General features: G+C 53.5%; 1 protein-coding gene across 1 annotated transcript in view; it reads left to right on the plus strand.

Annotated features, from left to right (window-relative positions):
- The window catches only part of MAPK15 (mitogen-activated protein kinase 15), a gene marked incomplete at its 3' end in the record, with an annotated part of 200000 nt that extends 181023 nt beyond the window's left edge, over nucleotides 1-18977 (plus strand). The window contains exon 9 of the mRNA XM_063950407.1: nucleotides 18920-18977. Coding sequence (XP_063806477.1) covers nucleotides 18920-18977 — 58 coding nt within the window. The remainder of the gene's footprint in view (nucleotides 1-18919) is intronic.
- Nucleotides 18978-19328: the final 351 nt, after the last annotated feature.

Raw genomic sequence — 19328 nt, forward strand, 5'->3', positions numbered from 1 at the left:
CGGGCGATTCTCCGCTCTGCACGGGACAGCTACACAGATGTTCTGCACGTGCTCAGAATCCGATCCGGGCGATTCTCCGCTCTGCACTGGACAGCTACACAGATGTTCTGCACGTGCTCAAAATCAGATCCGGGCGATTCTCCGCGCTGCACGGGACAGCTACACAGATGTTCTGCACGTGCTCAGAATCAGATCCGGGCGATTCTCCGCTCTGCACGGGACAGCTACACAGGAGTTCTGCACGTGCTCAGAATCAGATCCGGGCGATTCTCCGCGCTGCACGGGACAGCTACACAGATGTTCTGCACGTGCTCAGAATCAGATCCGGGCGATTCTCCTCGCTGCACGGGACAGCTACACAGGTGTTCTGCACGTGTTCAGAATCAGATCCGGGCGATTCTCCGCTCTGCACGGGACAGCTACACAGATGTTCTGCACGTGCTCAGAATCAGATCCGTGCGATTCTCCGCGCTGCACGGGACAGCTACACAGGTGTTATGCACGTGCTCAGAATCAGATCCGGGCGATTCTCCGCGCTGCACGGGACAGCTACACAGATGTTCTGCGCGTGCTCAGAATCAGATCCGGGCAATTCTCCGCTCTGCACGGGACAGCTACACAGGTGTTCTGCACGTGCTCAGAATCAGATCCGGGCGATTCTCCGCGCTGCACGGGACAGCTACACAGATGTTCTGCACGTGCTCAGAATCAGATCCGGGCGATTCTCCGCGCTGCAAGGGACAGCTACACAGATGTTCTGCACGTGCTCAGAATCAGATCCGGGCAATTCTCCGCTCTGCACGGGACAGCTACACAGGTGTTCTGCACGTGCTCAGAATCAGATCCGGGCGATTCTCCGCGCTGCACGGGACAGCTACACAGATGTTCTGCACGTGCTCAGAATCAGATCCGGGCAATTCTCCGCTCTGCACGGGACAGCTACACAGGTGTTCTGCACGTGCTCAGAATCAGATCCGGGCGATTCTCCGCGCTGCACGGGACAGCTATACAGATGTTCTGCACGTGCTCAGAATCAGATCCGGGTGATTCTCCGCGCTGCAAGGGACAGTTACACAGGTGTTCTGCACGTGCTCAGAATCAGATCCGGGCGATTCTCCGCTCTGCACGGGACAGCTATACAGGTGTTCTGCACGTGCTCAGAATCAGATCAGGGCGATTCTCCGCTCTGCACGGGACAGCTACACAGATGTTCTGCACGTGCTCAGAATCAGATCCGGGTGATTCTCCGCGCTGCACGGGACAGCTACACAGATGTTCTGCACGTGCTCAGAATCAGATCCGGGCGATTCTCCGCGCTGCACGGGACAGCTACACAGGTGTTCTGCACGTGCTCAGAATCAGATCCGGGTGATTCTACGCTATGCACGGGACAGCTACACAGATGTTCTGCACGTGCTCAGAATCAGATCCGGGCGATTCTCCGTGCTGCACGGGACAGCTACACAGATGTTCTGCACGTGCTCAGAATCAGATCCGGGTGATTCTCCGCGCTGCACGGGACAGCTACACAGGTGTTCTGCACGTGCTCAGAATCAGATCCGGGCGATTCTCCGCTCTGCACGGGACAGCTACACAGATGTTCTGCACGTGCTCAGAATCAGATCCGGGCGATTCTCCGCGCTGCACGGGACAGCTACACAGATGTTCTGCACGTGCTCAGAATCAGATCCGGGCGATTCTCCGCGCTGCACGGGACAGCTACACAAATGTTCTGCACGTGCTCAGAATCAGATCGGGGCGATTCTCCGCGCTGCACGGGACAGCTACACAGGTGTTCTGCACGTGCTCAGAATCCGATCCGGGCGATTCTCCGCTCTGCACAAGACAGCTACACAGGTGTTCTGCACGTGCTCAGAATCAGATCCGGGCGATTCTCCGCTCTGCACGGGACAGCTACACAGGTGTTATGCACGTGCTCAGAATCAGATCCGGGCGATTCTCCGCTCTGCATGGGACAGCTACACAGGTGTTCTGCACGTGCTCAGAATCAGATCCGGGCGATTCTCCGCTCTGCACGGGACAGCTACACAGATGTTCTGCACGTGCTCAGAATCAGATCCGGGCGATTCTCTGCGCTGCAAGGGACAGCTACACAGGTGTTCTGCACGTGCTCAGAATCAGATCCGGGCGATTCTCCGCGCTGCACGGGACAGCTACACAGATGTTCTGCGCGTGCTCAGAATCAGATCCGGGCGATTCTCCGCTCTGCACGGGACAGCTACACAGGTGTTCTGCACGTGCTCAGAATCAGATCCGGGCGATTCTCCGCTCTGCACGGGACAGCTACACAGATGTTCTGCACGTGCCCAGAATCAGATCCGGGTGATTCTCCGCTCTGCACGGGACAGCTACACAGGTGTTCTGCACGTGCTCAGAATCAGATCCGGGTGATTCTCCGCTCTGCACGGGACAGCTACACAAATGTTCTGCACGTGCTCCGAATCGGATCCGGGTGATTCTCCGCTCTGCACGGGACAGCTACACAAATGTTCTGCACGTGCTCAGAATCAGATCCGGGCGATTCTCCGCTCTGCACGGGACAGCTACACAGGTGTTCTGCACGTGCTCAGAATCAGATCCGGGCGATTCTCCGCGCTGCACGGGACAGCTACACAAATGTTCTGCACGTGCTCAGAATCAGATCCGGGCGATTCTCCGCGCTGCACGGGACAGCTACACAGGTGTTCTGCACGTGCTCAGAATCAGATCCGGGCGATTCTCCGCGCTGCACGGGACAGCTACACAAATGTTCTGCACGTGCTCAGAATCAGATCCGGGCGATTCTCCGCGCTGCACGGGACAGCTACACAGGTGTTCTGCACGTGCTCAGAATCAGATCCGGGCGATTCTCCGCTCTGCACGGGACAGCTACACAGATGTTCTGCACGTGCTCAGAATCAGATCCGGGTGATTCTCCGCTCTGCACGAGACAGCTACACAGGTGTTAGTGGGTCTTATGTTATAGGGTAAGGCATTGCTACTAAGCACAGGGGCCCCTTCCTCTGTTTCATCAGAGGAGGGGGCCCCTGTGCAGATTCCGGCTGGGACCCCTCCTCTGCACAGCGCCGGAGTCTACTGTGCATGCACAGGTCTCCAGAAACATGGTGCCCGCCATGTTAAGGAGACCAGTTTCACTACTGTGCATGTGTGGCGGCCATTTTGTTTGGACTTTTCACCGTGGGACTCCGGAGAGGTAAGTACTAAACTATCAGTGCAGGAACCCCTGTGCACCACATTCTTTGCACCCATTATAGAAACGCCAGTGACGCAGTGTCCCCCCATATGCTGAGGCTGTACAGGTACTGGCAGTGTGCTCAGCATGGTGAGGCTGTACTGGTACTGGCAGTGTGCTCAGCATGGTGAGGCTGTACGGGTACTGGCAGTGTGCTCAGCATGGTGAGGCTGTACTGGTACTGGCAGTGTGCTCAGCATGGTGAGGCTGTACAGGTACTGGCAGTGTGCTCAGCATGGTGAGGCTGTATGGGTACTGGCAGTGTGCTCAGCATGGTGAGGCTGTACGGGTACTGGCAGTGTGCTCAGCATGGTGAGGCTGTACATGTACTGGCAGTGTGCTCAGCATGGTGAGGCTGTACAGGTACTGGCAGTGTGCTCAGCATGGTGAGGCTGTACATGTACTGGCAGTGTGCTCAGCATGGTGAGGCTGTACAGGTACTGGCAGTGTGCTCAGCATGGTGAGGCTGTATGGGTACTGGCAGTGTGCTCAGCATGGTGAGGCTGTATGGGTACTGGCGGTGTGCTCAGCATGGTGAGGCTGTACAGGTACTGGCGGTGTGCTCAGCATGGTGAGGCTGTACGGGTACTGGCGGTGTGCTCAGCATGGTGAGGCTGTACGGGTACTGGCGGTGTGCTCAGCATGGTGAGGCTGTACGGGTACTGGCGGTGTGCTCAGCATGGTGAGGCTGTACGGGTACTGGCGGTGTGCTCAGCATGGTGAGGCTGTACGGGTACTGGCAGTGTGCTCAGCATGGTGAGGCTGTACATGTACTGGCAGTGTGCTCAGCATGGTGAGGCTGTACAGGTACTGGCAGTGTGCTCAGCATGGTGAGGCTGTACATGTACTGGCAGTGTGCTCAGCATGGTGAGGCTGTACAGGTACTGGCAGTGTGCTCAGCATGGTGAGGCTGTACATGTACTGGCAGTGTGCTCAGCATGGTGAGGCTGTACATGTACTGGCAGTGTGCTCAGCATGGTGAGGCTGTACAGGTACTGGCAGTGTGCTCAGCATGGTGAGGCTGTACATGTACTGGCAGTGTGCTCAGCATGGTGAGGCTGTACTGGTACTGGCAGTGTGCTCAGCATGGTGAGGCTGTACGGGTACTGGCAGTGTGCTCAGCATGGTGAGGCTGTATTGGTACTGGCAGTGTGCTCAGCATGGTGAGGCTGTACGGGTACTGGCGGTGTGCTCAGCATGGTGAGGCTGTACGGGTACTGGCAGTGTGCTCAGCATGGTGAGGCTGTACGGGTACTGGCAGTGTGCTCAGCATGGTGAGGCTGTACGGGTACTGGCAGTGTGCTCAGCATGGTGAGGCTGTACGGGTACTGGCAGTGTGCTCAGCATGGTGAGGCTGTACGGGTACTGGCGGTGTGCTCAGCATGGTGAGGCTGTACGGGTACTGGCGGTGTGCTCAGCATGGTGAGGCTGTACGGGTACTGGCGGTGTGCTCAGCATGGTGAGGCTGTACGGGTACTGGCGGTGTGCTCAGCATGGTGAGGCTGTACGGGTACTGGCGGTGTGCTCAGCATGGTGAGGCTGTACGGGTACTGGCGGTGTGCTCAGCATGTTGAGGCTGTACGGGTACTGGCAGTGTGCTCAGCATGGTGAGGCTGTACGGGTACTGGCAGTGTGCTCAGCATGGTGAGGCTGTACGGGTACTGGCAGTGTGCTCAGCATGGTGAGGCTGTACGGGTACTGGCAGTGTGCTCAGCATGGTGAGGCTGTACATGTACTGGCAGTGTGCTCAGCATGGTGAGGCTGTACGGGTACTGGCAGTGTGCTCAGCATGGTGAGGCTGTACGGGTACTGGCAGTGTGCTCAGCATGGTGAGGCTGTACGGGTACTGGCAGTGTGCTCAGCATGGTGAGGCTGTACGGGTACTGGCAGTGTGCTCAGCATGGTGAGGCTGTACGGGTACTGGCAGTGTGCTCAGCATGGTGAGGCTGTACGGGTACTGGCAGTGTGCTCAGCATGGTGAGGCTGTACGGGTACTGGCAGTGTGCTCAGCATGGTGAGGCTGTACGGGTACTGGCAGTGTGCTCAGCATGGTGAGGCTGTACGGGTACTGGCGGTGTGCTCAGCATGGTGAGGCTGTACGGGTACTGGCGGTGTGCTCAGCATGGTGAGGCTGTACGGGTACTGGCGGTGTGCTCAGCATGGTGAGGCTGTACGGGTACTGGCGGTGTGCTCAGCATGGTGAGGCTGTACAGGTACTGGCGGTGTGCTCAGCATGGTGAGGCTGTACGGGTACTGGCGGTGTGCTCAGCATGGTGAGGCTGTACGGGTACTGGCAGTGTGCTCAGCATGGTGAGGTTGTACGGGTACTGGCAGTGTGCTCAGCATGGTGAGGCTGTACGGGTACTGGCAGTGTGCTCAGCATGGTGAGGCTGTACGGGTACTGGCAGTGTGCTCAGCATGGTGAGGCTGTACGGGTACTGGCAGTGTGCTCAGCATGGTGAGGCTGTACAGGTACTGGCAGTGTGCTCAGCATGCTGAGGCTGTACAGGTACTGGCGGTGTGCTCAGCATGCTGAGGCTGTACAGGTACTGGCGGTGTGCTCAGCATGCTGAGGCTCTACGGGTACTGGCGGTGTGCTCAGCATGGTGAGGCTGTACAGGTACTGGCAGTGTGCTCAGCATGCTGAGGCTGTACAGGTACTGGCAGTGTGCTCAGCATGCTGAGGCTGTACGGGTACTGGCGGTGTGCTCAGCTTGGTGAGGCTGTACGGGTACTGGCAGTGTGCTCAGCTTGGTGAGGCTGTACGGGTACTGGCAGTGTGCTCAGCATGGTGAGGCTGTACGGGTACTGGCAGTGTGCTCAGCTTGGTGAGGCTGTACGGGTACTGGCAGTGTGCTCAGCATGGTGAGGCTGTACAGGTACTGGCGGTGTGCTCAGCATGGTGAGGCTGTACGGGTACTGGCGGTGTGCTCAGCATGGTGAGGCTGTACAGGTACTGGCAGTGTGCTCAGCATGGTGAGGCTGTACGGGTACTGGCAGTGTGCTCAGCATGGTGAGGTTGTACGGGTACTGGCAGTGTGCTCAGCATGGTGAGGCTGTACGGGTACTGGCAGTGTGCTCAGCATGGTGAGGCTGTACGGGTACTGGCAGTGTGCTCAGCATGGTGAGGCTGTACGGGTACTGGCAGTGTGCTCAGCATGGTGAGGCTGTACGGGTACTGGCAGTGTGCTCAGCATGCTGAGGCTGTACAGGTACTGGCAGTGTGCTCAGCATGCTGAGGCTGTACAGGTACTGGCGGTGTGCTCAGCATGCTGAGGCTCTACGGGTACTGGCGGTGTGCTCAGCATGGTGAGGCTGTACAGGTACTGGCAGTGTGCTCAGCATGCTGAGGCTGTACAGGTACTGGCAGTGTGCTCAGCATGCTGAGGCTGTACGGGTACTGGCGGTGTGCTCAGCTTGGTGAGGCTGTACGGGTACTGGCAGTGTGCTCAGCTTGGTGAGGCTGTACGGGTACTGGCAGTGTGCTCAGCATGGTGAGGCTGTACGGGTACTGGCAGTGTGCTCAGCTTGGTGAGGCTGTACGGGTACTGGCAGTGTGCTCAGCATGGTGAGGCTGTACAGGTACTGGCGGTGTGCTCAGCATGGTGAGGCTGTACATGTACTGGCAGTGTGCTCAGCATGGTGAGGCTGTATGGGTACTGGCGGTGTGCTCAGCATGGTGAGGTTGTACAGGTACTGGCAGTGTGCTCAGCATGGTGAGGCTGTACGGGTACTGGCAGTGTGCTCAGCATGGTGAGGCTGTATGGGTACTGGCAGTGTGCTCAGCATGGTGAGGCTGTATGGGTACTGGCGGTGTGCTCAGCATGGTGAGGCTGTACAGGTACTGGCGGTGTGCTCAGCATGGTGAGGCTGTACGGGTACTGGCGGTGTGCTCAGCATGGTGAGGCTGTACGGGTACTGGCGGTGTGCTCAGCATGGTGAGGCTGTACGGGTACTGGCGGTGTGCTCAGCATGGTGAGGCTGTACGGGTACTGGCGGTGTGCTCAGCATGGTGAGGCTGTACGGGTACTGGCGGTGTGCTCAGCATGGTGAGGCTGTACGGGTACTGGCAGTGTGCTCAGCATGGTGAGGCTGTACGGGTACTGGCGGTGTACTCAGCATGGTGAGGCCAGTGACGCAGTGTCCCCCCCCCCCCCCATATGCTGAGGCTGTACAGGTACTGGCAGTGTGCTCAGCATGGTGAGGCTGTACGGGTACTGGCAGTGTGCTCAGCATGGTGAGGCTGTACGGGTACTGGCAGTGTGCTCCGCATGGTGAGGCCAGTGGTCACACAGAGAAATCTGATGCTGCGTCTTTTGGACTCAGTGGATCACAGAAACCACCAGGAGACGCCTCCTGCGGCATTATCAAATCTTACAGAGACTTACATTTCTGAATCAGACCCTATGTAATAATGTCATTCCCAGGTAGGTAGGAACAAATGACATAGCCTCCAGTCTCTTTCCTATGAGGAAAGTAATAGCCCAGACAGTCCCCCAAATATAACTGCCACCCTCTAATATCTATGCCGTTCCTAAATCACCTGTGAGGGGGTCCTGATGGGTGCAGTGGTGCTTTGTGATAGCATCTTATTAGGCACCAGGCACATGGTTACAGTATACAGTGATGAGAGGGTCCTGATGGGTGCAGTGGTGCTTTGTGATAGCATCTTATTAGGCACCAGGCACAGGGTTACAGTATACACTGATGGGAGGGTCCTGATGGGTGCAGTGGTGCTTTGTGATAGCATCTTATTAGGCACAGGGTTACAGTATACAGTGATGGGAGGGTCCTGATGGGTGCAGTGGTGCTTTGTGATAGCATCTTATTAGGCACCAGGCACAGGGTTACAGTATACAGCGATGGGAGGGTCCTGATGGGTGCAGTGGTGCTTTGTGATAGCATCTTATTAGGCACCAGGCACAGGGTTACAGTATACAGCGATGGGAGGGTCCTGATGGGTGCAGTGGTGCTTTGTGATAGCATCTTATTAGGCACCAGGCACAGGGTTACAGTATATAGTGATGAGAGGGTCCTGATGGGTGCAGTGGTGCTTTGTGATACCATCTTATTAGGCACCAGGCACAGGGTTACAGTATACAGTGATGAGAGGGTCCTGATGGGTGCAGTGGTGCTTTGTGATAGCATCTTATTAGGCACCAGGCACATGGTTACAGTATACAGTGATGGGAGGGTCCTGATGGGTGCAGTGGTGCTTTGTGATAGCATCTTATTAGGCACCAGGCACAGGGTTACAGTATACAGTGATGGGAGGGTCCTGATGGGTGCAGTGGTGCTTTGTGATACCATCTTATTAGGCACCAGGCACAGGGTTACGGTATACAGTGATGAGAGGGTCCTGATGGGTGCAGTGGTGCTTTGTGATAGCATCTTATTAGGCACCAGGCACAGGGTTACAGTATACAGCGATGAGAGGGTCCTGATGGGTGCAGTGGTGCTTTGTGATAGCATCTTATTAGGCACCAGGCACAGGTTTACAGTATACACTGATGGGAGGATCCTGATGGGTGCAGTGGTGCTTTGTGATACCATCTTATTAGGCACCAGGCACAGGGTTACAGTATACAGTGATGGGAGGGTCCTGATGGGTGCAGTGGTGCTTTGTGATACCATCTTATTAGGCACCAGGCACAGGGTTACAGTATACAGCGATGGGAGGATCCTGATGGGTGCAGTGGTGCTTTGTGATACCATCTTATTAGGCACCAGGCACAGGGTTACAGTATACAGTGATGGGAGGATCCTGATGGGTGCAGTGGTGCTTTGTGATACCATCTTATTAGGCACCAGGCACAGGGTTACAGTATACAGTGATGGGAGGGTCCTGATGGGTGCAGTGGTGCTTTGTGATACCATCTTATTAGGCACCAGGCACAGGGTTACAGTATACAGCGATGGGAGGGTCCTGATGGGTGCAGTGGTACTTTGTGATACCGTCTTATTAGGCACCAGGCACAGGGTTACAGTATATAGTGATGAGAGGGTCCTGATGGGTGCAGTGGTGCTTTGTGATACCATCTTATTAGGCACCAGGCACAGGGTTACAGTATACAGCGATGGGAGGATCCTGATGGGTGCAGTGGTGCTTTGTGATAGCATCTTATTAGGCACCAGGCACAGGGTTACAGTATACACTGATGGGAGGATCCTGATGGGTGCAGTGGTGCTTTGTGATAGCATCTTATTAGGCACCAGGCACATGGTTACAGTATACAGTGATGGGAGGATCCTGATGGGTGCAGTGGTGCTTTGTGATAGCATCTTATTAGGCACCAGGCACAGGGAGACAGTATACAGTGATGAGAGGGTCCTGATGATGGGTGCAGTGGTGCTTTGTGATACGATCTTATTAGGCACCAGGCACAGGGTTACAGTATACAGTGATGGGAGGGTCCTGATGGGTGCAGTGGTGCTTTGTGATACCATCTTATTAGGCACCAGGCACAGGGTTACAGTATACACTGATGGGAGGATCCTGATGGGTGCAGTGGTGCTTTGTGATACCATCTTATTAGGCACCAGGCACAGGGTTACAGTATACAGCGATGGGAGGGTCCTGATGGGTGCAGTGGTGCTTTGTGATACCATCTTATTAGGCACCAGGCACAGGGTTACAGTATACAGTGATGGGAGGGTCCTGATGATGGGTGCAGTGGTGCTTTGTGATAGCATCTTATTAGGCACCAGTCACATGGTTACAGTATACAGTGATGGGAGGGTCCTGATGGGTGCAGTGGTGCTTTGTGATAGCATCTTATTAGGCACCAGGCACAGGGTTACAGTATACAGTGATTGGAAGGTCCTGATGGGTGCAGTGGTGCTTTGTGATAGCATCTTATTAGGCACCAGGCACAGGGTTACAGTATACAGTGATGGGAGGGTCCTGATGATGGGTGCAGTGGTGCTTTGTGATACCATCTTATTAGGCACCAGTCACATGGTTACAGTATACAGTGATGGGAGGGTCCTGATGGGTGCAGTGGTGCTTTGTGATAGCATCTTATTAGGCACCAGGCACAGGGTTACAGTATACAGTGATGGGAGGGTCCTGATGGGTGCAGTGGTGCTTTGTGATACCATCTTATTAGGCACCAGGCACAGGGTTACAGTATACAGTGATTGGAAGGTCCTGATGGGTGCAGTGGTGCTTTGTGATAGCATCTTATTGGGCACCAGGCACAGGGTTACAGTATACAGTGATGGGAGGGTCCTGATGGGTGCAGTGGTGCTTTGTGATACCATCTTATTAGGCACCAGGCACAGGGTTACAGTATACAGTGATGGGAGGGTCCTGATGGGTGCAGTGGTGCTTTGTGATAGCATCTTATTAGGCACCAGTCACATGGTTACAGTATACAGTGATGGGAGGGTCCTGATGGGTGCAGTGGTGCTTTGTGATAGCATCTTATTAGGCACCAGGCACAGGGTTACAGTGTACAGTGATTGGAAGGTCCTGATGGGTGCAGTGGTGCTTTGTGATACCGTCTTATTAGGCACCAGGCACAGGGTTACAGTATATAGTGATGAGAGGGTCCTGATGGGTGCAGTGGTGCTTTGTGATAGCATCTTATTGGGCACCAGGCACAGGGTTACAGTATACAGTGATGGGAGGGTCCTGATGGGTGCAGTGGTGCTTTGTGATACCATCTTATTAGATGCCAGTCACAGGGTTACAGGATACAGTGATGAGAGGGTCCTGATGGGTGCAGTGGTGCTTTGTGATGCCATCTTATTAGGTGCCAGTCACAGGGTTACAGAATACAGTGATTAGAGGGTCCTGATGGGTGCAGTGGTGCTTTGTGATACCATCTTATTAGGCGCCAGGCACAGGGTTACAGTACACAGTGATGAGAGGGTCCTGATGGGTGCAGTGGTGCTTTGTGACCATCTTATTAGGTGCCAGGAACACGGTTACAGTATACAGTGATGAGAGGGTCCTGATGGGTGCAGTGGTGCTTTGTGATACCATCTTATTAGGCACCAGGCACAGGGTTACGGTATACAGTGATGAGAGGGTCCTGATGGGTGCAGTGGTGCTTTGTGATACCATCTTATTAGGTGCCAGGAACAGGGTTACAGTATACAGTTATGGGAGGGTCCTGATGGGTGCAGTGGTGCTTTGTGACCATCTTATTAGATGCCAGAAACAGGGTTAAAGTCTACAGTGATGGGAGGGTCCTGATGGGTGCAGTGGTGCTTTGTGACCATCTTATTAGGCACCAGGCACAGGGTTACAGTATACAGTGATGAGAGGGTCCTGATGGGTGCAGTGGTGCTTTGTAATACCATCTTTTTAGGCACCAGGCACAGGGTTACGGTATACAGTGATGAGAGTGTCCTGATGGGTGCAGTGGTGCTTTGTGATACCATCTTATTAGGCACCAGGAACAGGGTTACAGTAAACAGTGATGGGAGGGTCCTGATGGGTGCAGTGGTGCTTTGTGATACCATCTTATTAGGCGCCAGGCACAGGGTTACAGTATACAGTGATGGGAGGGTCCTGATGGGTGCAGTGGTGCTTTGTGATACCATCTTATTAGGTGCCATTCACAGGGTTACAGTATACAGTGATGAGAGGGTCCTGATGGGTGCAGTGGTGCTTTGTGATACCATCTTATTAGGCACCAGGCACAGGGTTACAGTATACAGTGATGGGAGGGTCCTGATGGGTGCAGTGGTGCTTTTTGATACCATCTTATTAGGCACCAGGCACATGGTTACAGTATACAGTGATGAGAGGGTCCTGATGGGTGCAGTGGTGCTTTGTGATACCATCTTATTAGGCACCAGGCACAGGGTTACAGTATACAGTGATGAGAGGGTCCTGATGGGTGCAGTGGTGCTTTGTGATACCATCTTATTAGGCACCAGGCACAGGGTTACAGTATACAGTGATGGGAGGATCCTTATGGACGCAGTGGTGCTTTGTGATAGCATCTGTGGCCGGAGAGACTAACCAGCCACACGTGTAATGGCGGCTGTGGCACTGAAGGGGTTAACCCTCGTGCCCGGTGCCATGTTGCGGACAATAGGCGCTTGGCGTCACTGTTAAATGTACTTACGGCGCTGGGCGTAGACTGTTTAAAAATATGTTTAATGATGTGTCTTAACATGTCATATGTAGTGCTCTGTGCACAATTGTAGGATTGCATGTTTAAATGTATTTATATTTAAGATGTGGTCACCTGTATATTTAAAGGAAAAATGCACTTACTATAGATGTCTGAATAATCATCTCCTGTCAGTAGGAAATGACATGCTAATGGCCCTGTCCTAGCAGAGAGGTGTGAATGACAAAACCTTTTGATGTGTAAGTTCCTTAGAGAAAGATGTTACTCACTTATCTCCTTATCCCATATGTAAAGTAGTTCTGGGCTTGGAACCTGTTTCATGTAACTGATTTAATTGATATATGAATCCTGAATGGCAGATGCAGGAAGGAAGACTGTTTGTTGTGTTGCAGCCTTTCCTGTTGTAATCCCAAACACTGGGTTTGCCTGGAGATGTGAATGAGACAGAAACATTTGTATTTTGAAGCTATGTGATAAATGTATCAATAGTGGATGTTAAACTGATACCAAACGTTGTCTGCGTGACAGGAAGGAGGATATTGTTTTATTGCACTTATCTCCTTTTGAAATGTAATTTATTTATTGGTATTTTGTAATATATCCTGATTGGATAGAAAGGGCTCAGGGAGGACATGACCCCCTGTTGTACTGTGTGGAATATTGACATAAAAAGGAGGCCTGCGTGCCTCCAGAGTGTATTGTACCATCTTCATTCTGCTGGAACATCTTGCTGTATGCTGTTGCCCCTAGCAATAGGGAAGAGTCTTTTTTAAGACTATTATTGAGCAAATAAACATCATCTGCCTCAAGAAGATTGCTTCATCTTGTGACCTACAGGGTTATGCCTAACGTCTCCAAGTTCCACCTTCCGCCAGCTACCGGTAGAGGCCTAGCAAGTGGCTAGTGGGGATTCGTCAACACCACACAGGTGTGGTAAGGCAGCGTGTCGGCACATACAGAGCAGAACCGTGGTTCCAAACGCCACGGCAGGTTAGGAGTTTGGTGGTGGCAGCATAAACCCGCCCACTGCGCTGTGGGTGGAGTCAGTAACAGGCAGTTACTGACGGTAAGCGGGAATCCCCTATGTGGTCAGGTCCCGTGTGACCTAAACATCCATTCTGTGTACTGGAGACCGATCGTCCGGTCACAGAAATTGTTGGCATAGCGGTGGGATCATCACAGGCGGCTTTTCGGTCACCCGATTGGAGAAGCCGAGTTACTCAGGAGAGGAGTAACTGCAGCGCAGGAGAACGCACAAGATGACGGACTTCAGTGGAACGTCTAAGGGCGATCTGGAGATCATGTGCCAGGAGAAGGGTGTGGATATCCCTTTCAACGCGTCCAGAAGCGTCATGAAGGCGGCGCTCATGAGCTTGGAGGAGTGCAATCGGGCGGAGGTGGAAAGCACTGACTGCGTCAGCAACGCAGAGGACGGCCCACAAGTGGACCTTCGTACGGAACCGGTGAGACCCACAAGCCCCGCCCCTTCTAGCAGCAGCCATGTTTCTCAGCAATCCCTAGCAGGGCCAGGATTCCAACGTCCCAGGGGAGGCGGCCCGGATACCCTAGCAGATCGGCTAGCGGAATTGGGGGAAAGGGCAACGGAGCAAGAACGCATGCTTGTCATTCGGCTGTGGCATGCGGAGCGGGCACCACAGGCCGTGGTACCCCGGGAGCCGTTGTCAGCTGTTGTGCACAGATCGGGATGCATTCAGTTTGCCAAGTTTGCAGACAGTGAGGGGGACATTGATGGACATTTACAAGTTTTTGAAAGGACTTGTAAACTACATGATTTACACAAGTCGGAGTGGGTGAGACACCTTGTGCCCACTCTGCATGGAGAGGCCTTGGAGGCCTATTGAGGAGTGGCCACGGAGGACTGCGGGGATTACGACGAAGTCGCGAAGGCCCTCCTCCAGCGATTCTTCATCACTCCAGAGTCTTACAGGAAGAAGTTCAGAGACTTGCCCAAGAATCCTAGCAGCACCCATAAGCAGTTCGCCACCCAGCTGCGGCAGTACGTGGTGAAGTGGGTGAAGGATTCGGAAGCCACTACATGGGACACACTGATCGACCTGATCTGCAGGGAGCGGTTCTATCGTAGGTGCGCCCCAGAAGTGAAGGAGTGGGTGCTAGACCGGGAGCCACCCAGCTTAAAGATGGCTGCCCAGTTAGCAGACAAGTATGTGGCAATTCGGCCACAGGGGCAGAAGCGCCCAGCCAGCAGCCAGCTCCAAAAGACTGTACCTCCAAGGGGACCCCCCTCTGCAGCTCATCACCCCCAAAGACAAGCATCTTCCAACCCTGGTGCTCTTGGCCAGCAACCGCACTGCAGCGTCCCTGCAACTGATCAGAGATCATCGGTGCCACAACTGGAGAAGAAGTGCTACGGCTGTGGGAAAATCGGACATCTGAGGATGAACTGTCCTGCATCCCAAGCACCCCAGACTCGTGCCCCAAATCCGAGTGCTGGAGCTCGGCTCGCTTGTTTGACGAGTGGAGATGAGCCTACAGAGACTGTTCCCCCTCCAGTCAGTCCGATGGAGTGTGGCGGGAAACAGGTGCACTCTGCGGAGAGAGTCACCTGCATGGCCAAACAGCCCCTACACAACATGTGGAGGCACCTGCAGCCGGTCCACGTGGGACCCCTGCAGGGAGAAGGCCTAAGAGACTCTGGGGCCTTAATCACTGTGGTGAGCCCCCATCTTATAGATCCTGCTGCAGTATTGCAGGGTCGCACTGCCAAGGTCACCCTGGCAGATGGAACAGAGAAAGAGGTTCCCATGGCAAGAATCTACGTGGACTGGGGAGCTGGACCAGAGTTGCGAGAAGTTACCGTTATGGATGGTCTCCCAACTGATGTGGTCCTAGGAAATGATCTGGGTGGTGGGATTGTCACTACGTTTGTTGGCGCCATTCCCCGGAGTCGAGTTCCACAACGACCGTTGACATCAGCTGCTCCAGCACAGCCCAGCCCAGCCCAGAGGAAAAGACTACAGCTGCTAGACAACTGCCAGCACAGCCAACCACAGCATCAACCAGCCCAGAGGAAAAGTTTACAGCGGCTAGATCGGCACATCGATCCCGCATGCCTTTTGCCTCTGGTATGCCTACGTCCCCTAGCAACGCAGAGGATGTTGGGTCCAGCTCGTTTGATCCTGTGGGGGTGCCCAATGATGCTCCTGACCCAAGTGGTTTGCCAACTCCGGCGGTGAGTATGAGAAACCACACTGACTTTTCCGTGACTGACCCCTACCAGACTGACCCTAGTAGTCCCCACCTAGATCCCCCTGTAGAGTGTCCCAATTTAGGAGAGATTGAGGGCCACAGGCAGGAGTTTAGGGAGGCTCAACTCTCTGACCCATCCCTGAAAGGTATGAGGCGCCACTCTGGCAACGGCCTTGACAGGGTTGGGGCAGGAAGTCTGAACTGGCGGGAAGGGTTAAGGTACAGGGTAGACAGGAAAGTGGGAGGGGATGGGGAACGTGTCCAACTGGTCCCCCCACAGGGAACTTTCCTGCGCAACCGGTGTCGGTTGCCAGCGAAACCCCTTTGGACAGTAACCCAGAGACAGACCGTACCCTGAAGTGCCTGACACAGAGCTTACCCTGGTCTGGAATGTCGGATGACACCCAGACCAACTGTAAGGCTGGTGCCATGCGTTGGCAGCTGGGGCACTCCAGCGGTTGTGTTGTCTCTGGGCCTCTGCCCATAGGGGAACCTTTACAGCGAGTTGCTGTGGACATAGCAGGTCCCCTGCCTGTGCGCAGTAGATCGGGGAAGACATGCAGCCTCCCTGTAGTGGATGCCACACAGGATCCAGAGGCGGGTGGTCTGGCCGCCATCACTGTGGCACAGGTAGCGGACAAGGAGGAAAGAGTAGGCCTAGGTGACGGGGTAGGTTTCCCGAGTCATAGGTCGACCGAGGAGGATTGGAGGGCAGGTCTGACAGTTAGGCCAGACAGTTGCCAGATAGAAATGATGGAGGTGCAGTGCCTGGGGCACCATGTGGGAGGAGACAGGGGTAGGCCCAAAGCAGAGGCAACCAGAGGCTGTCCCCGGCCCACATCACCCAGACAGGTACTGACCTTAGAACCTGTAAGGCCCTACGGACACGTTGTCCTTGACTTTAGTCCTGTAGTGAACCCATTGACAGAGATGGCTAGGAAGGGCATTCCCAAGTCAGTGGACTTTGCACCCAATTGCGAGTTGGCATTCAAGTCATTGAAGGAGGCTCTGGTACCCGCTCCAGTGCTGATGGTGCACATTCTTCACCAGGACTGTGGTTTACGAACTACTGCACCACTGCACGAACTGGGAGCAGTACTGAGCCAGGAGGGGCCGGATGGACAGGAGCACCCTGTGGCCTATTTGAGCAGAAAGCTGCTACCACGGGAGGTGGGGTATGCCACAATTGAGAAGGAGTGTTTGGCTATTGTTTGGGCTGTGAAGAAGCTTCAGCCCTATTTGTATGGCCGCCATTTTACGGTGGTAACGGACCACAATCCATTACGGTGGCTCCAGCACACCACGGGGGAAAACGGCAGACTGTTGCGGTGGAGCCTTGCTCTTCAGGTTTATGACTTTCATATTATTCACAAGCAAGGCAAGGCTCATAGTAATGCGGATGGGCTGTCACGTCAGGAGGAGCCTGAACCCCCAAAGAACTCCATGTAACCTCATTAAGGACTGCGGGACCAGGGACCAAATCGTTGGGACATGGGTCCCTGGTTGACCCGCTTGAATGCGTGGGGGGAGGAGTGTGGCCGGAGAGACTAACCAGCCACATGTGTAATGGCGGCTGCGGCACTGAAGGGGTTAACCCTCGTGCTCGGCGCCATGTTGCGGACAATAGGCGCTTGGCGTCACTGTTAAATGTACTTTCGGCGCTGGGCGCAGACTGTTTAAAAATATGTTTAATGATGTGTCTTAACATGTCATATGTAGTGCTCTGTGCACAATTGTAGGATTGCATGTTTAAATGTATTTATATTTAAGATATGGTCACCTGTATATTTAAAGGAAAAATGCACTTACTATAGATGTCTGAATAATCATCTCCTGTCAGTAGGAAGTGGCATGCTAATGGCCCTGTCCTAGCAGAGAGGTGTGAATGACCAAACCTTTTGATGTGTAAGTTCCTTAGAGAAAGATGTTACTCACGGGGGGTCTCCTTATCCCATATGTAAAGTAGTTCTGGGCTTGGGACCTGTTTCATGTAACTGATTTAATTGATATATGAATCCTGAATGGCAGATGCAGGAAGGAAGACTGTTCGTTGTGTTGCAGCCTTTCCTGTTGTAATCCCAAACACTGGGTTTGCCTGGAGATGTGAATGAGACAGAAACATTTGTATTTTGAAGCTATGTGATAAATTTATCAATAGTGAGTGTTAATCTGATACTAATTGTTGTCTGCGTGACAGGAAGGAGGATATTGTTTTATTGCACTTATCTCCTTTTGAAATGTAATTTATTTATTTGTATTTTCTAAGATATCTTGATTGGATAGAAAGGGCTCAGGGAGGACATGACCCCCTGTGGAACTGTGTGGAAAATTGACATAAAAAGGAGGCATGCGTGCCTCCAGAGTGTATTGTACAATCTTTATTCTGCTGGAACATCTTGCTGTATGCTGTTGCCCCTAGCAATAGGGAAGAGTCTTTTTTTAAGACTATTATTGAGCAAATAAACATCATCTGCCTCAAGAAGATTGCTTCATCTTGTGACCTACAGGGTTATGCCAAACATAGCCCCGTCCTCCGGCTGTCCAGGGAAGCACCTAACGTCTCCAAGTTCCGCCTTCCGCCAGCTACCGGTAGAGGCCTAGCAAGTGGCTAGTGGGGATTCGTCAACACCACACAGGTGTGGTAACGCAGTGTGTCGGCACATACAGAGCAGAACCGTGGTTCCAAACGCCACGGCAGGTTAGGAGTTTGGTGGTGGCAGCATAAACCCGCCCACAGCGCAGTGGGTGGAGTCAGTAACAGGCGGTTACTGACGGTAAGCGGGAATCCCCTAGGTGGTCTGGTCCCGTGTGACCTAAACATCCATTCTGTGTACTGGAGACCGATCGTCCGGTCACAGCATCTTATTAGGCACCAGGCACAGGGTTACAGTATACAGTGATGGGAGGGTCCTGATGGGTGCAGTGGTGCTTTGTGATAGCATCTTATTAGGCACCAGGCACAGGGTTACAGTATACAGTGATGGGAGGGTCCTGATGGGTGAAGTAGTGCTTTGTGATACCATCCTATTAGGCACCGGTTACAGTATAAAGTGACGGGCATGTACCCACCTGCTTCTTTGTACCACACGGCCACAGCTTTCCATTTTGAGAATATCAATGAAAATCTATATAAATGTTTCAGCCTCTATTTCTTCAGGAACCTCCTTCCTCATGTTCTAGTCTGTTACCTCAGCGATTGCGTCCATGTGTGTGAGCGCTGAGAGATCTGCACTTGGGCCTGTGCATCGTGGCTTTAGCTCCAGGCTCGCTGCTAACATCGAATACAATTCCAACCACCTGCATTCAATGACAGCAATTCAAGTTGTAGTATTGTCTTTTTTTACAGATATCCTGGCTATAAAATCAGAGTATGGAGAATCTGTCATCGGCCGTATGAACCATCGGTGAGTGACCCTCTAATCCCAGCAATAATCACCTGGCACTCTAACTTCACTGTCTGTATTTCCCTGACCGCCCCATATGGTAAATCACATCATCCGTCATCAGGCACAGTGTCTCCTCACCATACCCCTCCTCTATATCAGTATAGCACGCTCAGTGTCTCCTCACCATACTCCTCCTCTATATCAGTATAGCACGCTCAGTGTCTCCTCACCATACCCCTCCTCTATATCAGTATAGCACGCTCAGTGTCTCCTCACCATACCCCTCCTCTATATCAGTATAGCACGCTCAGTGTCTCCTCACCATACCCCTCCTCTATATCAGTATAGCACGCTCAGTGTCTCCCCACC

Source organism: Pseudophryne corroboree (assembly GCF_028390025.1).
Source record: "Pseudophryne corroboree isolate aPseCor3 chromosome 5 unlocalized genomic scaffold, aPseCor3.hap2 SUPER_5_unloc_4, whole genome shotgun sequence".
NCBI classification, from domain to species: domain Eukaryota; kingdom Metazoa; phylum Chordata; class Amphibia; order Anura; family Myobatrachidae; genus Pseudophryne; species Pseudophryne corroboree.